Source organism: Schistocerca americana, chromosome 1, assembly GCF_021461395.2.
Source record: "Schistocerca americana isolate TAMUIC-IGC-003095 chromosome 1, iqSchAmer2.1, whole genome shotgun sequence".
Lineage (NCBI taxonomy): Eukaryota > Metazoa > Arthropoda > Insecta > Orthoptera > Acrididae > Schistocerca > Schistocerca americana.
Window position 1 is genome coordinate 366287679 of NC_060119.1, and position 20711 is coordinate 366308389.

The window sequence follows — 20711 nt, forward strand, 5'->3', positions numbered from 1 at the left end:
CGTTCTTCCCGCGAACCATACGCGACTGGAACAGGAAAGGGAGGTAATGACAGTGGCACGTAAAAGTGCCCTCTGCCACACACCGTTGTGTGGCTTGAGGAGTATAAATGTAGATGTAGAGAAGTCATACTAAAAGGTGCATTCAGTAAGTAATTCAACACCTTTTTCTCGGTAAGAATGTCAGTTTTATCCAGGATTCCAATACACGATACTATTTCTCATTCTTTTGGCTACAAAATTCTATTTTCAACAGTATCTCCATTCAATGCGATGGTCTTACGCCACCTAACTGGGAGGACATGTACGTCTGCATGGAACCACTATACTGCTTGACGTCAGAGCCAACGTCTTGCTACATAAATAACCTTCCCATCATCCATCTACATCTACATCAGACTCCGCAAGCCACCTAGTGGTGTGTGGCGGGGGGTACTTTCGGTACCACTATCTGATCTCTCCAACCCTGTTCCACTCGCGAATAGTACGTGGGAAAAATGATTGTCAGTAAGCCTCTGTATTGGCTCTAATTTCTCGAATTTTCTCCTCGTGGTCAATACGCAAGATGTATGTGGGGGGGGGGGGGGCGGGGGGGGGGGGGGAGTAATAAGTTGTTCGACTCCTCCTGAAAAGGGCTGTCCAGAATTTCGGTAGTAAATCTCTCCATAATGCACAACGCCTCTTTTGCAACGTCTGCCAGTAGAGTTTGTTTAGTATCTCTGTAATGCTCTCTCGACAGCTAAACTATCACCTGTGACGGAACGCGCCACTATTCTTTGGACCTTCTCTACTTCCTCTATCAGTCCTACTTTATAGGGATCCCAGATAGACGAACAATACTCAAGAATCAGGCGAACAAACGCTTTATAAGCCACTTCTTTCGTGGATAAGTTACATTTCCTTAAGATTCTTCTGATGAATCTGAGTCTGATGTCTGCTTCCCCACTATCTGTTTTATGTAGTCATTCCACTAAGGTCGCCCTGATAGTTACACCTAGATATTTTACAGCAGACGCTGTCTCCAGCTGTTTGTCATCGATGGTGTAGCAGTACAGAAGTGGATTTCTTTTCCTATTTATGCACAATATATTATATTTACTTGCGTTCAGGGTCAACTGCCAGAGCCTGCACCATTCATCAATTCTCTGCAGGTCGTTCTGCAAATTCTTACTATCTTCTGGCGTTGCTACTTTGGTATAGACAACTGCATCATCTGCGAATAGCATTAAAGAGCATCCAACGCTTTCTAATATGAATAGTCAACAGTAACGGTCCTATCACACTTCCCTGTGGCACTCCGGATATTACCTTTACATCTGTCGATTTTGTTCCGTTAAGAGCTACGTGTTGAGTTCTGTCGGCAAGAAAGCCTTGACTCCATTAAATGCAGGACGGTGTCAAATGTCTAACAGAAATGAAGGAACACAGCATCAACCTGAGGGCTGTTGTCCACTGCGCTGTGGTTCTCGTGGAGGAAGAGAACGAGCTGAATTTCGCAGGATCTGTGTTTGCGAAACCCATGTCGACTTTTATAGAGGAGACGTTCACTATCCAAAAACGCCATAGTTCTTGAGCATAAAACATGTTCCATAATTCTACAACAGATTGACGTCATTAAATGTGTGGATCTGACTCACGGCCTTTCTTAAAAACGGGAATGACCTGCGCTTTTTTCCAGTCGTTAGGTACCTTTCGTTGCTCAAGTGATCTACGATAAATTACTGCTAAAAGGGGAGCACGTTCTTCTGCATAATCGTTACAGAAGCTTATAGGCATCTTGTCTGGTCCTGATGCCTTTCCACTATTAAATAATTGTGGCTGCTTTTCAGTTCCGCGATCGGTCATCTCAATATCTGCCATTTCGACGCTCGTATGACGATTGAAAGGAGGGCCAGTGTTACGTTCTTCCGCGTTGAAATAACTTTGGAAGACGATTTCAGTATTTCGGCCTTCTCTCTGTTACCTTCAGTTTCGGTGACGGTGTGGTCGCTGAGAGATGAACGGATGATTTTGACCCACTTACTGATTTTACATACGACCAAAATCTCTTAGGGATTTTACTCAGGCCGCTTTACAACGTCTTACTTTCAAAATAATTGAAAACTTCTCTGATTGCTCTCCTTACGCCCATTTTCGCTTCGTTCAGCTTTTGTTTGTCAGCTAGGCTTCTACTTCTCTTGAATCTGAGATGAAGTGCTCTTTGTTTACGTAGCGCTTTTCTAACACCATGGTGGATCTTTCGCATCCCTCAAAACCTTACTCGGAACATACTTGTCTAGGGCATATTGATTTTTTTTCCATTTGTTCTCTACATCTTCGTCCTCGTCACCAAATACTTGATGGTGACTGCTGAGATATTCTGAAATTTGTATCCTGTCACCCTTGCTGAGGAAGTATATCTTCCTGCTTTTCTTAATATTCCTTGTAGGACCTGTCGTCATAGATGCTGTCGCAGCCTTATAATCACTGATACCTTCCTCTGTGTTAACTGATTCGGTAAGTTCATGTGTTTGTTGCCAGGAGATCTAAGATGTTAGCTTCACGAGTTGGTTCTCTATCTGCTCAAGGTAATTTTCGGACGAGACATCCAGAACAATGCCACACGAATCCCTGTCTCTGGCACCAGTTTTGATGGCATAACACTCCCAATCTATAACTGGCAACCCGAAGTCACCCCCTATTACAACGGCATGATCAGAAAAATTACTAATGACATTCTGTAAGTTCTGTCTGAATGCTCTACAACTACAAGATCCTGATCCAGGTGGTCTATACCCTCTTCAGTCCCAAGAAAATTTTTTCTATTTTTTCAAGTATTTTATTACAAGAGCCTTGCATACGAGTATCACGAATGAGCATTGTAATGCTAATTTTTTGTTACTGTTCATCCGGGAAGAGATTTTCCTATGTCCAGCCGGCTGAACACTGGGACTCAAAGTAACTATTGATGATACATGGCCATCCAAGGAAGAAGACAAGTATAAGTTTTATATTATTTATTTATCATTAAGAAACATTACTTACAGAGTGTTACAAAATTATGACAAAAGAAAAACAGTTTTGTCATAGATATTCTGAAATTGTGGTAGTACATTATACTCGATTTCAATTCTGGAAGTCAAGGAAATATTTTCTGTCACTAGTTATACACAAATACACTTGGCATTTTGAGTATATGAACTTGGTTTCAGCTTTGCAGCCCTTGCTACAGCATCTCATCCATTTATTTTTGTCTGTGATTGGGCAGAGGTAAATGTTTGCTCTCACTTCTCCTAACATCTCTGTTTGGAATTTGAACTATTTTTGCACGTTTTGTAGGAGCCATTTCATGAAATTCAGATTCATATTCTGAAGAGTCAATGTCCTGTCTTGCAACAGTTGCAGCCGAACTCAGTGATTCACCAATGTGAATCTTGAAATCTAGTAAATCCATGACTGATATCTTTCCTACACCTAGTGCCTGCTGATCCTTTTTGTGATGAATGCACAAGTTCACAATTACCATGTCAATGAAATGGAAGAAGACTCTTACAGGCCACTTCTACATGCATATGGAGATTCGATAGTAGGAAGTCATTCTGTCACAAAGATCCACACCTTCCATTGATTTGTTATAGTCACTCTTTTGCTTTTCTGTCCCATCTTTTCACTACATTAGAAGGAGAAGCACCAGAGAATGTAGATGCTATTGTTACAGAACGATTATCGATCCATTTCAAAATAGAAATTTTTCCATCTTCTCTGACGAACTCGTCGAAGGAACCTCTCCCGCTCTTCATCAATTCCTTGTCTGCAGTGAGTTTCGATTTGAGAGCAGATGGAATATGGCTGACTAAAATCGTTCCTACTGCATATATTTTTCTTTCCATCAGGTATTGTAATAGTGTAATTGATGGGAAACATCGGTCATAATACACAACATGCTCACTGGAAAACCTACTCTCCACCAGCTTCTTCACCACAGAACCTCCCAAACCGAGATCTGGCTTTGGTTGTCCAGAAGGCCAAGTGCTTGCTCCTTGGTAAATGAAAAAGTCAAGTACTAGCCCATCAGAAGTTGTCAGCACAAAATTCTTCAGACCGACTGAATTCAGCTTGTTCTTGACATACTGTCTAAGAGATGTTTGCCTTGAAAGGAATCATTTGTTCATCTATCGAAAGGTGGCTAGAAATTCGCAGTGAGAGACATTTTCTCCTAATACTGTCAAGGACTGGTTGCACATTCCATAGTTTGTTATTTCTCTTGAGTTCATCTGGAACACTCAGATTATTCACAAAGGCAAGTATATCCCCAATTTGAACATACGATTCCTTGGAACTGTAGTTACTGCAGGGTCCCTCATTCTACTGCGATAATACATTCTCAGTCTTGGTAGTTTCATACAACCTGTTATTATGTGTGCACCCACGAGTTTCTTAATTTCTGTAGCTGTTGCATTTAACGGAACCTGGTTATCCTGAGGCAGCTTTCTGTCTGTCTGCTCAGCAATGAGACGCCACATGTCATTTCCAAAATACTGCTCAAAATATCTTAGTGGTGTCCATAGTGCCCTGTCATGCACTGACCACTCCTCGGTGATATCAGCTGTGTGATCAATAGTAGATCCTTCTTTATCCAAAACATTTGTCTAGGTTCTACTTTTGATTTTCCAGCAGCCCCTTTTCTCATAGTTGAAGTGCTTGGGCTTAGGTTATTCTTTTCAGTTTCATTCTGAAAGAAGAAATTATAAGTAAAAAAAAAGGTTTTTCAGACAAATAATTGAAATGCACTATGTTTTCCAACTTCAGTACTTTTTGAGTAGGTATCTCATAAGGAAACTATTGTTGTAAATGAAATTAATAATGGAAGGTTTACCATGTCTGATGAACTCTCACTTTCGGCTTCAGGAACATACAAGTCTGTATTTGTAGTAATATCAAGGTCTTCCTCATCTGAGAAGTCCCTAACGTCACTGAAGTCACTGCCCTCTATTACTCTTAGCAGTTCTCTTTCGATTTCAGCATCTGTGAGTCGTTCATTCACACCTGAAATTGGTGAGAGGAGAAATAGTTGTGGATCTTCAAAGTTAATTACAAAATAGTAATTACGAAAGAATTATGCGCAGTTAATTTCATACACCTCACTAAGAAATGAGAAGCACAGGGATCTGATAGAGTAGATACTGCACCCAGAGATATTAGTCAATGATCAACTACACTCTACAGCAAAAGCAAAGCTGCAGCCACTTGTCCAGCCGGCTACATTATTTACTCTTTGAAATAATAACAACTCACGGATTTATGCTACTACACAGATTGTAATACAATCGTTGATCTATTTACAACAATAACAATGATAAATAATATTAGAAAACTGAGTATAACATTCGTACTTAAGTTTCTTTCTGGAATATTGGGATATTGGACAGTTTTGCATAACCTTGTTGATATGATGACAGATGCCTTGCCCAACAACTCTCTGAGCTTTAGTTCACAGCCATGTCACTGTAGAAATTCTGCAAGCACATATGGATACCTGTGATGCTCTGGTTTTCCACCAAAAGAAACTTATTGATGTGAGCCATGAGGAAAGAGGGTGGGAGCAGGGGTTGTGTAGGGGTGGATGAGTAAATTGTGTAGGTTCGGTGGATGGCAGAATGCCACTGTGGGAGTATGGGAAAGATAATGGGCACGATATTTCTCATTTCAGGGCATAGTCGAAACCCTGACGGAAAATGTAATGCAGTTCCTCCAGTCCTGGGTGGTACTGAGTTACGAGGGGATTGCTCCTCTGTGGCCGGACAGTGGGACTTGGGAAGATGGTGGGAGGCTGGAAAGATAAGGCACGGGAGATTTGTTTTTGTATTAAGTTGGAAGGATAATTACAGTCTGTGAAGGCTTCTGTGAGACTCTTGGTACATTTCTAGTGGGACCACTTGTCATTGCAGATGCAATGACCATGGGTGGCTAAGCTGTATGGAAGGGACGTCTTGGTATAGAACGGGTGGCAGCTGTCAAAGTGGGGGTATTGTTGGAGGTTAGAGGTACTGATATAACCATCTTTGAGGTGGAGGTCAACATCTAGGAAGGTGGCTTGTTGGGTTGAGTAGGACCAGGTGAAACAAATGGGGAGGAGCTGAGGTTCTGGAGGAATGTGAAAAGGGTGTTCTCACTCTTGATCCAGATCACAAAGGTGTTGTCAATGAATCTGTACCAGGTCAGGTGTTCAGGATTATTGGTGTATAGGAAGGATTCCTCTAGATGGTCCATGCATAGGTTGGCATAGGATTGTGCCATGCGGGTGCCCATTGCCGAATCTCAGATATGTTTGTATGTAGCACCTTCAAAGGGGAAGTAGTTGTAGGTGACGATATAGTTGGTCATGGTGACTAGGAAGGAGGTTGTTGGTTTGTAAACTGTTAGGCATTGGGAAAGGTAGTGTTCAATAGTGATAAGGCCATAGGCATTAGGGATGTTAGCGTAAAAGGAGGTCGCATCAATAGAGATGAGCAGGGCACTGTGTAGTAAAGGAACAGGAACTGTGAAGAGTCAATGGAGGAAATGGTTGGCATCTTTTATAAAGGAGGGTAGGTTCTGGTTGAAGGTGTTGGTCAATGAGAGTAGAGAGGGCGTTCTGGGTGGCTGTGTTTATGGACTTTAGGAAGCATGTAGAGGTAGGAGTGCAGGGAGTGGTAGGGGTGAGCAGAGAGATGGGCTCCAGGGAGGGGTTCTGGGATGGGCCTAAGGATTTGAGGAGTGACTGGAGATACTGCTGCATTTCTGCAATGGGATCACTGTAGCAAGGTTTGTAGGTGGATGTATGACGGCTGGCGGAGTCCTTCTGCCAGGTAATTCTTGCAGTTCAAAACAACAGTGGTGGAGCCTTTGTCTACAGGTAGGATTATAAGGTCAGCATTAGTTTTTAGACAGTGGACTGCAGATGTAAGGTTAGTTTGCATGTTGAGGGGCTTGGGGAATGATGGTGAGGCAAAGTTCGAGATTAAGAAATTCTGGGAAGTTAACAGGGGTTAATTTGTGGGTAGTGGGGGTGGATCACAGTTGGATGGAGGAGTGAACTAGGTTACGCAGGATTCAACATTGGTCTTTGGGTGGGTCTACTTGATAGGGTTGGTTGCAAAAAAGTGTTTCCACTGTAGGGACTGGGAGAAGGAGAGAAGGTCTTTAACGAATCCGGCATGATTGAATTTGGGAGTGGGGCAAAAGGTGAGGCCTTTGGAAAGCACTGATATTTCTGTGGTGCTAAGGCTTCTAGAGGAAAGGTTCGTAACAGTGTTTAGCATCTTTTTACGTTCTGGATTCGGTGTGGTGGTGGGAGGGAGTTTTGGAGGGTGGGGTAAATGTAGTAGGTCTGCAAGACAGGGTTTATCGGCTATGAGGGGATGTGAAGGATGTTTGGAGATTGTTATAGAGATGGTGGACAGTGGTACTTCAAGGCAGGAGTAGGAAGTGAGCAGGGCAGAGAGCTTTCTGAGGTGGCATTGTGCACGTTGCTCGAGTTCTGGGAGGGAAAGTGTTTCAATGCGTGTTATAGGTACCCGGAATTTGGGATTGCATAGCAAGAGAATTTTGCAGATGGAGAGAAGGTACTGCAATGAGGTTTGGGTTTGGCTGATAGGGTTTTGCAGGACTATGTTGGTGAGGGCTGACTGGTGGAATCTGACCAGGTGAAGATCATTGTGGAGGGAGGTTTGGCAGCTGGAAATGGGTAATTTTATGGTAAGGCAATTTGGGGGGATTCTATGAGCCAAGAAACATTGCAGGAACATTATGTGGGACTGAGTTCTGGCTAGTTGTTGAATGTGTGTGTGTGTGTGTGTGTGTGTGTGTGTGTGTGGGTGCACCTGCGTGAGTGTCAGTCGTCTATTTTTGATGAAGGCCTTACCGGCCGAGAGCTTTATTTGTTACAATCTTTTTGTTGTGCCTATCTGTGACTCAGCGTCTCTGCTATATGGTGAGTGGCAACATTCCTTTTTATAGTATTGTTACATTCCATCCTGCATTTTCCATTGTATTATTTTTTCAAGGTGATACTTAAAACTTTATGACTGTTCCTAGATCCTGGAAGAAAACGGGTGGGAGGAAGGGCAGAGATCACTCAGAACCAAGGCTAAGAGGAAGGGAGCCATAGACATAGGAAACACCATCAAAAAGAAATGGATGTAAAATACAGTGTATAAGTAAGCACTGATCCTGATTCAGTACAGACATGATAGCAGTACCAAATAAAGTTAGAAGTAAGGATGGATACAGAAGAAGAAGAAGAAGAAGAAGAAGAAGAGAAAACACCAAATAGAGAAGCAACACAACACATCAAACAAGATTTAAACAAATAAGAGGTGGCTTTATTTTATTTATATTACATTACTGACACTTCTTAGAAGCTATAGATGCATCATAATAGCATTTTAAACTTTAGCTGCATAAATTAAAAAAAGTATCACACACAATGACGGAAATTACAAACACACGGTTTCTTACTTCTTACAAGCTTTTTACTGTGAATACACAAACATTAATCACTTAGCTGTTTTCTGATAGACATATATATTTTCATTACATAGTTCATAGTTTGTCCTTAACATAACATAAGGCAACAAACTGGTGCTAACCTGCTACAGTGCAACTTCTGTGCCGTGGCCCCATTACTTTTAAAAACTTATATTGAAATGACCATTTCTGATAGTATTATAAAATAATATTTTAAATCCCACTATTCCACCTTCCTGGAACTTGACATATTTATACACTCTGTCCCACAGTATTTCTTCATGTCACCAATATCCTAAACTTTTATGTTTAAGGTGACAAGAATATAGCAAGAAAGAGGAATCCATGACAGTCATACATAATGAACATATTTTATACAGACAATGTTTTGCTATATGAAAATAAAAATCTCTGAAAATATCTATGCAGTGTTTCATAATCTGTGCTTACAGAAGTTATTCTAAGCATAATAATTCTACAAATGTTTTACAATATATACAAAACCTCTGGTGACATTGCATAACCTAAATAAGAAAGTGTTGTTTAGTAATTCACATCTTCCATTCATAACATTTATTTCAAACATCACAGAAATATTATACAACAGTTCTCAGATGGACTAAAATATTTTCTTTACACTTCTTATTACAAAATAAAACAAAGTGTCATAAAAGATCTCAAAACTTGTTGCACTTCTCAAGCAATTAACAGTAGACAAACTACTTTCCACATTTTTTTTAAATTTAGAAAACTTGGAGTTACTAATATTGTTACTATTACTGTTTAGTCAAAGTATTATTCTTTATGCAAAATTTAATTGGAATGAGGTATTTATTTCTTGTTAGGCATACTATTTTTCTCTTGTGAATAGTAGAGTAGTATTGCATTTTGGTATGGAATGCAAACAAATGCCAGGAGATAGGTGAAAAAATCATTACTGACAGTTCCATTTAAGGTCAGCCACAAACCACAAAATGTCTGCTTATGAAAGATCCAATAAAAAAAAAAAGAAAAAGAAAAAAGTCACCACAACATAACCTACTGATAAACACAGAAGAAGAACAAAGACTGTACCTGTGCAAACAATAGTTCCCATGCAGTATCTGGCACCATTTATGGTAAACTATGGTACTCCAAATGGAGCAAAATGAATACAATTTAGAAAATATGATACAAGTGCTAATATATCATTGGTCTTGAATTACTAGTAAAAGCTGCAGTGTAATGGGTTTGAGGACTTTCAAGAAATTTTACATCTCACATATTTCATAACATTGATCTAAAAATTCGTATGTATTTCCAACAGCAACTACCTATCACTCACCAATTCACCCAAGTATTGGGTGCAAATATTTTGTTGATGAACAGCTGTTTAACAACACTTGTGAATAATGCTGTGTGCTGTCAACCTAGGTCTCCACCAATCAAGCAACATTAGGTTAAGTTATTATTTTAGAAAGTCAAAATGATTTTGTACCATTATATCAATATATACCTTCAGCATCGAAGACCATGAGAATCAATCTTGCCTTTGGCGTTTATCTTGAAGTACCTTCAATAAAGCTTAATGTAATTTATATTCTATATATACAAAATATTATGAATTCTTCTTGTAACTATTTATTAAAAATTTCAATATTCAACAGTAACTAGCTTCTGCAAGTCATATGGCTTCAAAATTCAGTTTCAAATTAGCTAACAGTCAAACAAACTTCCATTGACACATACAAAATATGACTCTCCTAATAATTCTACAGGTATCTACATTTATTGTTTGAATAATTTGCATTTCTGAGATCACTGTCTATTATGTCTGTGAAAGGCATCTATTAAAGCACATATCTGTGTGTGTGTGTGTGTGTGTGTGTGTGTGTGTGTTTGTGCACCTGTGGCCACACATGCATGTGTGTGTGTTACAGACTGCTTAAGAGAATAATACATTATTCCAGGACATTAGAAAATATGATACATGCACCAATGCATCATTTAGAGCTTCTACAAGGAATTCCAAATCAATCTCCACAGCAGAAAACATTTTCACAAAACTATACCCTGCATTGGCCACATTCCAATTATACTGGTACTGCATGAACAAGAAAAATTCAGTTGTAATTGCACTTAGCTCCTTCTGCTTTCTTGGTTGTAATTGGAAGTTCACAAGTCCATTATTCCTAAGAATTACATTCAAAGCTGAACAGGTAGGGCATACAAATCAACAGACCTATTAACAGTGACACTTATCTTCTGTCAAGGGGCAATGTAAGAGCTGATGATCAGTGACTCAGAAAGACAAATTTCATTGAGAAAAATTAGGCACACTTCTATTTTGATACATATGCAACTCTATGAATTAATTTATATTGCTGCTTCAATAATCAGTTTATCCTTATTCCATTATTACAACATATACTTGTTTTCCAATTAGCTTCCGTTACAAATTCATCAACTAGTCTCTTCATTTCTGCACTATAACTTTTGAGGAACAAACAAGCTGAGAAATGCATGATAATCTATGACATTCTTTACTATTGTGGCACTAACATAGTACCACACAATAGGCAGTGTAGTAATTTGTGCTGTGAAAAGCATAGTATAAATGAGCTGGTGCATATTTCTCAAAATATTTATTCCGATAAGTACAATAGAAAAAAAGGGCAGGTCAAAATTCTTTAACAGCCACTTCCATTATTCAAAATATTTACAAATTACATCAAAAATTAATACCTTTCAATTTTGTTTGCAATCAGAAGCACAAATTGTCACAATTTTAATATCAGCTGTTCGCTTGTCAACAATGCTTTTCTGTTAGCTTGCTCTTTGGGGTTCAGCAACAAGAAAATCATTGAACCAATATTACCTTCAGTTTCTAATCTGAAAGAATTTACTTTTCCAGTTCAATAGTGTCAGACAAAACAATGTAGACTCTACATTTGCAACTACAGATCTAAAGTAATATTTTAAAAAGGAAACAGAAGAAAACAAAATTAATTTTTGAGATTTTGACACTCTTCTCTTTCTATATCTTTGCACATTAGTGAACTTATTTTAAGTCACAAATGACACGTTATTTCACAAATATATATTACAGTCCAGTTTGATGAACACAACTCATACAAAATAGACTTCAAAGCTCGAAATATCTGAAAATAAGTTGCTGTATTTATTTTCCTCAAAGTCTAACATGAAAGATTTCTCTGAATGTTCTGTTTATAAGTTTTATAAATCCCACAGTGAAATAGAGCAATGAAATATTTAAGAAAAATTTTAAGCAGCACCATCCTCAAGCAATATGCTTTACTTCACAATAAATAATTACAGTCCAAATCAAATGTAAATTGTCTTCTACAGTATATCTTCTGTAGAAGAAAATACCAGTTTTTTTTTAACATTTAAAATTTATGGCTGTTTACGTTCATCTTGCATGAATTTATCAACTATTTCTTGCATTGACTGTCTTAGGCCATCACTTGGTTCCCCTGTGGATGACGTAGTTACTGTACGGGTGGTCACTGCCCTGTAATGTAAAAAAGCTGTTATAGGACAATTAAATATAGAAATACAAAATTGATTCAATGACTTCAGATATTACAAATCTGGTATTTTTTAACATTAAAGAATTTCTGCAACTGGAACACAACTTTATAATTATCTTAACCATGAGACGCAATTCCATAACTTTATTGACAAACAGAGCAAAACTTTGCAGAAGAAATCTACTTGATATCAAACTGGCTTACCAATATAAAATAGTGTGGTTCTACGAAAATAGGTTGATCAACCCAATATTTATTCGTGGTTTTGTTCAAATAATGTGAAATGATGCACTTGTTGCACCAGTTGTAATCACATTAACCTAACCGACCAACAGAATCTAAAATTGTAGGTATGATTTGTTTCGAAAGGTACTATTGAAAACCATACAGGTTACGAGAATAAAGTCTAAAACGAGAAATGTGAGTGGCTGATGACTTACAAAATCTATTACATGTGCCTGTCCCCTTGATAAAACATTACATCAACAATTTAATACATTACGATATGAATTACTGGCCAGTACTTACAATCTGGAGGGGAAATACGCGCTGCTGCTGATAGACACGTAAAAGTGATACCCTTCCCAGCTTTCGGAACTACTCTCATCCTCACAACTGCTGAGCTCTGAGTGACCGGCCACTCCTTTTTGACATTCCCCAACCTACCCCTCTGTCCTCCATGAGGAAGGGAACTACTGGTGCTGAAAGCTATGGAATGTATTGCTTTAATTTTCACGTGCAGGATCACACATTTCATCTCCTGAAAGTAAGTACCAACCAGTAACTCTGTCTCATAATTTATTAGTTTCCTTTGTTGATTTTTCCTTTGATAGAATTAATTCCCATAGTAATTAGGGACACACAAGCAGATGAGACACAACCTTGGTAGTTGAAATTCCTTCGGGGAATATAAATAATGAACAGGGAGCCCACTGGTGTGCCATTCCTCTCCTGTACAATTACCATTTCTCTCCCGTCGCTATCTCTCCCTCCCAGCCGTAAGGCAGTCTTCCCACCAACCCTGCCTCCTACTCCCCACCTCCTTTTCCTCCACCCAATACAACCCTGAAACCAGTCAAACAGCATAGTCGGTACAATGTAGTCAGCCAAGATAATATAGTTATGCTGGTGTATGTGTATTCCATTAGCTTTGAAGAAGATCTGATCTGAAAAGTTAGTAATGTTTTCAGCCTTGTTCATGTATATAATGACAATCCAGGCCTCAACTATGAGGTGAGCTTTTAACTTTATGCATTTCATTATTCAGATACAGTCTTAATGTTCATATCGTATTTGTCTTATCAGCTGCTAAAATAGAGGACAAATTGGCTGACAAACAAAGCTCTATATTCTTGTCCAGTTACAGAAGACAATCAATAAAAACATACAGTACCACATGCAGTCTGCATGGCATGGGGACTTCACACTGCTTGAGTTGGAAATTGTGAATAAAGGGACTGTGTCCTATTCATAAGGATGAGAGAAGCACTTGCATTCCCTGACCATTTCAAATATTTAGGACCACATGATTTGACAATGTAATGGTGATTCTATTCTGCTGAGGCAATACTGACAAAATTTTATGGTGTAGTACACAAAGAAACTAAAATGAAAAATTATGTAGTAAACATATTTAAATTAAATGCTATGAAATTTTCCACAGTTTTTTTCTGAAAATTCACATAAAACTGTCATAAAAAAATGTAAATGGAAAATATATACAATTGCATTGAACGTGCTTACAAATATGCTAACTAATATTATTGTTTAGCTTAATGATGACCATCATCAAAGAGCTGCAATTTTTGACAAATATCCTACATTTACTGAAGGTTAAAATTTTACAAATTGTTGCATTTGCCACCTTCTTTTCACAGACAATGCATTTATTGCATATTGTGGATGGATAACAGGACTTTGGCTTGTTGTTGTTGTTGTTGTTGTGGTCTTCAGTTCAGAGACTGGTTTGATGCAGCTCTCTATGCTACTCTATCCTGTGCCAGCTTCTTCATCTCCCAGTACCTACTGCAACCTACATTCTTCCGAATCTGCTTAGTATATTCATTTCTTGGTCTCCCACTGCGATTTTTACCCTCCACACTGCCCTCCGAAACCAAATTGGTGATCCCTTGATGCCTCAGAACATGTCCTACCAACAGATCCCTTCTTTTAGTCAAGTTGTGCCACAAATTTCTCTTCTCCCCAATTCTATTCAATACCATTAGTTATGTGATCTACACATCTAATCTTCAGCATTCTTCTGTAGCACCACATATCGAAAGCTTCTATTCCCTTTTTGTCTAAACTATTTATCGTCCACGTTTCACTTCCATACATGGCTACACTCCATACAAATACTTTCAGAAATTACTTCCTGACACATAAATCGATGTTAACAAATTTCTCTTCTTCAGAAACACTTTCCTTGCCATTGCCATTCTACATTTTATATCCTCTCTACTTCGTCCATCTTCAGTTATTTTGCTCCCTAAATAGCAAAACTCATTTACTACTTTAAGTGTCTCATTTCATAATCTAATTCCCTCAGCATCACTCAATTTAATTCAACTACATTCCATTATCCTCATTTTGCTTTTGTTGATGTTCATCTTATATCCTCCTTTCAAGACACTGTCCATTCTCTTCAACTGCTCCTCCAGGTCCTTAGCTGTCTATTACAGAATTACAATATCATCAGCGCACCTCAAAGTTTTCAAAGTTTTGGCTTATCTGGACGAAAATTACAGTTTGCAGAATGACACAAAAAAGTATGTCTGGCATCACTTCAAGACAAATGGTGACCTGATGATACTCAGAGGTCAAGGTGGCTGACCACAGTGGCTCATGCTGATCCTATAACAACAGTGTTAACACTAAAAGCAGAGCTCAACTTATTTTCGCAGACAATGCATTTATTGCGTATCGTGAATGGATAACAGGACTTTGTTCTGCTGAAACTGATCATCATTTGGAAATGAGCAGCATTATTTTTAAGAAGTGTTTTCTTAATGTTTTAAACCACTAGAAGAAGACCGCATTATTCTAATGGATAAAACCAGCATCCATTCCATACAAATCGACAATTCACTATCTTCAAACTGATATAAATCAGTTATTGTACATTTTTTGCGCAAGACAAAGGTTCTATTTTTCTCTGCTGGAGATAGGGATGAATTTTATTTAAGCACAGATACTAGCTGGAAATAAGGTACAGGTTGTCCCACATAAAACCAATGCTCTTCATGTACGAATTAATCATCTCTAGTGGAATTTCTTGTGAAGTGATAAAATTGTCTCGAAAGTTCGCTACACTGCATTTTACCATAAAGTTGAGTGCAGGTGTGTGTTGGTGCATCAGTAGTTGTGAGAAACTCATATTGTTGAGTTGTTTCAGAAATGGGGCAGTCTGCAATAGAACAGCAAATTGATCTTGTGGAGTGTTACATAAAGACATGCTCCATCCCACAGGCTCCACCAAGGAAAGTAAAGGTTCCATCAAGGAAAGTACAGAAATGTTTCAGGTGAAATATCCTGGTAGGAAACTCTGCTTGACCAGAATGGAAGGCTGTAGGATCCATTCAAAATGTGCACAGGAATGGGGAACCAACAGTGAGGACTACTGTAGCAATAGATGGAATTCTCATGGTCATTATGAGAAGTCATCACAAGTCGGTAAGGAGGTTATCACATCAGGTTGGTGTAAATCATGTCATTTCATACTAATAGATATGAAATTAAAAGACTATTGTGTGAGTGTGGTGCAGGGGTTGAAATTTGAGGATCAGGAAAAGAAACAAGTTCATTATTGTAACTGGCTGTTAACAACAACTACTAACAGTTACTTGAATCCCTTGCTTTACTTCATATCAGATGAGGCCGGATTTAATTTTTCAGGTTATGTAAACTCCCACAGTTGCAGATACTGGTCACAGGGCAACCCATATATTCTGCATAAGGAACCTCTCCACTCAAAGAAGATAGGTGTTCGGTGTGTGTTGTCTGGCATGTGCATTACTGGCCCCATATTTTTCAATTACCCCATAAACACTGCCAGATATCTAGAGACCTTTGACTCTTTCTATGGACAATTAACAGATGCAGAGAAGTTGTATATAATATTCCAACAAAATGGAGCAACTGCTCACACATACAAAGAAAGCATGGCCCACACCTCTAAAGTGTTCCCTGAAGACAGACTTCTCAGTAGAGGCATGACACAGTGTGATTTTTATTTATGGAGCACACTAAAAAGCAAAGTGTATGCTGACAGTCCAGGCACAAATGATGATCTTAAACAGAAAATTCTTAGAGAAATAAATATCGTTTCGCCTGCAGAATTACAGCATGTTGCTGGCAATGGCATCACGTGAAGTTAGCGATACCTGGATGCTCGTGGCCACCACTACCAGCATCTCTTATAAACAGGTAATAACATGTTTGTTTTCTTTTTTAGTAAGTTCATTGTTATTTGAATCTCAGGCATGAGGCAAACTGGTTTTATGTGGAACATCCTGTACAGGAAATGAATAGATTTGAAAAGAATGGGGACATGAAGTACAGTGCCCTCCACCGTATCACTGTAGATATAATCCAATGGAACTGATGTTAGTCCAAAAATATCAGGATACTGCACAGAGGAATACAACCTCTTTGCATGCTAATGTTGAATGGCTTACACATGCAGCTGTTCATTTAAGGGAGGATGATTGGGCTGATTAGTTAAAAAAAGAAGATGTGTGACAGAGATATAATCTCCAACAGCACATTAGGATTGCAGCAACAAAATTTATTTTGGTAAGACTGAACAACAGCACTGACAGTGCATTTGAATCATAATCAGAGGATGAATAAATGTAGGTATCTATGAAACCTTAAACAACACAGGTGGGTCTCTTCCATCCTAGTGCCTGAGTGACCTGGCCTTCCTTTTTAACCTTCCCTAACCTCCCCTCTCTCCTCCATGACAAAAAAACTGACAGCTCCAAAAGCTAGAGTAGTATCATGTATTTTTACTTTTACGTCTGTCAGTCTGCTGAAGGTAAGTCATGGCCAAAAATTCTGACTGAAAATATAATAAAAACAAATGTGCTATTTAAAAGATTCATTTAACAATACTTTACTATATTTCATTATTATCTTTCTTTTTTCTTTTCCTTAAGCCTTTTCCTGCAACAGCACAGGGTTAGCAAGGTGATTAATAGATTTGGCATGTTTAATTTAAGGGGAGGCTGAATGCCCTTTGCTATTGCCACCCTATTACCATTTCAGGATAGAATACTTGTACCACAACTGTCTGTGTGTAGTGTTAGCCATGTAAAAGAGAGCAAAAGTTTTCTAAATGTTTGCAACTTGTGTAACTGAGGCAGGACTTGGGTACCAGACCAGTATTCACCTAGTGGGACATGGAGGACTGCCTAAAAACAACATCCAGGCTTGCTGATCTGCTGATTGATACAGGGCCGGCGCATCTTCTTGTCCCAGAAGTGACAATTTTGCATGCACAGCTATTCGGGTGGGACATATACTTCATTAATATATAACTATTTAATGGAATAACTACAAGCAGATACATAGAAGATACACAGGACTGCAGAATTAGTAATTTGAACAACAAAAGAATAAGGTAGTATTGGCCTAATTAGTCTTTGTAGATTTCTATGTAGGATGTATCACAATTATTAGCAGCCACTTGGGGGTGCCAAGCTGAGAGGAGTGCCCTAGTGCAAGATTTGCCTACAGTACATATCACAATTAGCAACTGACATAGGTGAAGTGTACAAGAGGTAAGGGGTGAGGGTGGGGGGGGGGGGGCAAATGATAAGTCACACTTACGGAAATATGTTCTACAACTGGCCCTTGTTACTCTTTAGTAAGTGTCCTGAAATGCAAGCTCAATTTCCCATAATTATTTTTACACATTTCAAATTGTTAATTTCTATTTGTCATAGGACATGCCACCCATAAAGTAATGCATCATGGAGTTTTAATATAAGTGCATGTAAGAATTCTAACAATCTATTATCAAAATTTGAAATCTATAACATTAGTTAAAATAAAAGTTACTTAAAATCAAATTGTGGCTGTTTGTTCTTTGTATTGTAAATATTTTACAATTTTACATTGCTGCCCATGATAATTGCAACACTATAAAGGAATCATAATAAATAAATAATAATTGATTTACATGTGACTTTTATCAAATGACTAAACACACAAGTAATGTAATAACGTTATTTGTCGAAAATTACTATTTGGTGAACAATCATCAATGTGTTACGGCAGTGAATTATACATTCTTTCATTAGAATTGATTTCCTATATTGGCTACAAGATGAGTATGATGAGTGAGTTACTGACAGGCAAATTCTATTGGGCAGAACATGTGGACGTGTATTGGTTTTCTAGAATACACTTCCATGAATTCATCAAAAGGAGGGAAACATCTGACACTCTCCAGTTTTCATAATGTAGTGATTGGAACATTGAATGTTATATTATCTTATGGTGCATCAGATGATTGCATCATGTGTTTATCTAATATGAAATTGGACCATCCTATTAGAGAGATATATCAGTGTCTTCTCACACACAGCCAACCGTTAACTAAAGTAAGAACATACTTATTAGACCATTCCAGCTAAAGCACTCTTCATTTGACATTACTGGTGTTCTGAGCAAATGAATGAGTGAACACGGTCAACATGGTAGATACAAGTGAAATGTGGAGAGAGACAATTGTATATCCATAACAGCACTCTAATAAGAAGCTAGACAGCTCATGAGTGTCATATGGATGCAACAACCACCCTCTTTGCAATGTGGCACTCTATGACCTACTGCCTGGTTTACATTTTATATAAGTCCCCTTGGTTCATAAATCTCACGTATAGTGGAGGACACACAGAGGATAGTATGCAAGCTCTGTTATGCACATAAAGTAATATGGGCAGTGGAATAAAACAGAAACAGTAAGTTAGATGGAGGACACAAGACATTTTGCATTTATACTTCGACACTTCATAGTGAGCATGTGTTTAAGTATTTAATAAAAGTGACACTAAGATGGAATGTTGTAGGTAGCACTTGTGCCAGGTTATGAACAGTTCCAATTAGAATTTAAACACAGCATAGCAAAACAAAGTGTAATATTTACCAAAACTACAACATCTACATCAATACTTACACTGCAAACCACTGTGAAATGCGTGACAGAGGGTGCTTCCCATGGAGTGTGGGCAGAATGATTACTTAAATGTGTATGAGCACACTGCAATTGGTATAATCTTGTTTTCACAGTCCCTACAGAAGTGGTTTTTAAGGGTTGTAATATATTCTTCACTTTTTTTGTAATCATTCTCTAGACTGATTTGATGTGGCCCACCATAACTCATCATCTCAGAATAGCACTTATACACAATGTCTCAGTGATTTGTGGATATACACCCATCTCTGTCACTCCTCACTGTTTTCGCCCTCTACGGTTTCGTGTCTCTTATTCTAGTGAGTGTTTTCCACATATTTCTTTGTTCCTCAATTCTTCTTGTCTTGTCAGTCCACTCAATTTTCAGTTCTTCTGTACCACTATATCCCAAATGCTTTGATAATTTTCTTTGCTGGTTTTTCCCAGAGTTCATTATTCACCTCAGTGCAATGATGAACTTCAGATGTACATTTTCAGAAATTTCTTCTTCAAATTAAGGACCATGTTTGATAATAGCAAACTTTCTTTTAGTGACCAGTACCCTCTTTGCATGTGTTAGACTGCATCTTATATCCTCCTTGCTTCATCCACCACATATTATGTTGCTTACAAGGCAGCAGGATTCCTTAATTTCATCTACTATGTTGTCCTGCATCTTGATGTTAAGTTTATGACTGATCTAATTTCTGCTACTCCTCAGACTTTCATCTTTCTCTGGTTGAATCCATATTCTGTGCTCTTTAGACTATTCATTCCATCTGACAAGTCCTGTAATTCTACCACAAATTCACTTATGATATCAATTACATCTGCACATTATATCAATGTCATTTTTTTACCCTGAATTTTGGGGTTGGGTTGTTTTAGGGGAGGAGACCAGACAGCAAGGTCATTGGTCTCATTGGATTGGACGGACGGGCCCTTTAAATGGAACCATCCCGAAATTTGCCTGGAGCAATTTAGGAGAATCATGGAAAACATAAATCAGGATGGCTGGACGTGGGATTGAACCGTTGTCCTCCCTAATTTGAGTCCAGTGTGCTAATCATTGTGTCACTTCGCTCAATTCCCTGAAAGAAACTCTTTGTCTTCAAATATGTCTGCTTGTGTTTGTATATGTGTGGATGGATATGTGTGTGTGTGCGAGTGTATACCCGACCTTTTTTCCCCCTAAGGTAAGTCTTTCCGCTCCCGGGATTGGAATGACTCCTTACCCTCTCCCTTAAAACCCACATCCTTTCGTCTTTCCCTCTCCTTCCCTCTTTCCTGATGAGGCAACAGTTTGTTGCGAAAGCTTGAATTTTGTGTGTATGTTTGTGTTTGTTTGTGTGTCTGTCGACCTGCCAGCACTTTCATTTGGTAAGTCACATCATTTTTGTTTTTAGATATATTTTTCCTACGTGGAATGTTTCCCTCTATTATAATCATATCATTAATTTGAACCCAACAATCACGTTTGTTATTGTCGCTGTTGCATTCCGAAATCTTTCCTG

General features: G+C 38.4%; 1 protein-coding gene across 1 annotated transcript in view; it reads right to left on the reverse strand.

Moving 5' to 3' along the window:
* Positions 1-8317: 8317 nt before the first annotated feature.
* The window catches only part of LOC124600409 (ankyrin-3-like), a 267644-nt gene continuing 255250 nt past the window's right edge, over positions 8318-20711 (reverse strand). Inside the window, exon 36 of the mRNA XM_047136159.1 lies at positions 8318-11998. Within this exon, the coding sequence (XP_046992115.1) occupies positions 11881-11998 (118 nt within the window). The 3' untranslated portion in view covers positions 8318-11880. The remainder of the gene's footprint in view (positions 11999-20711) is intronic.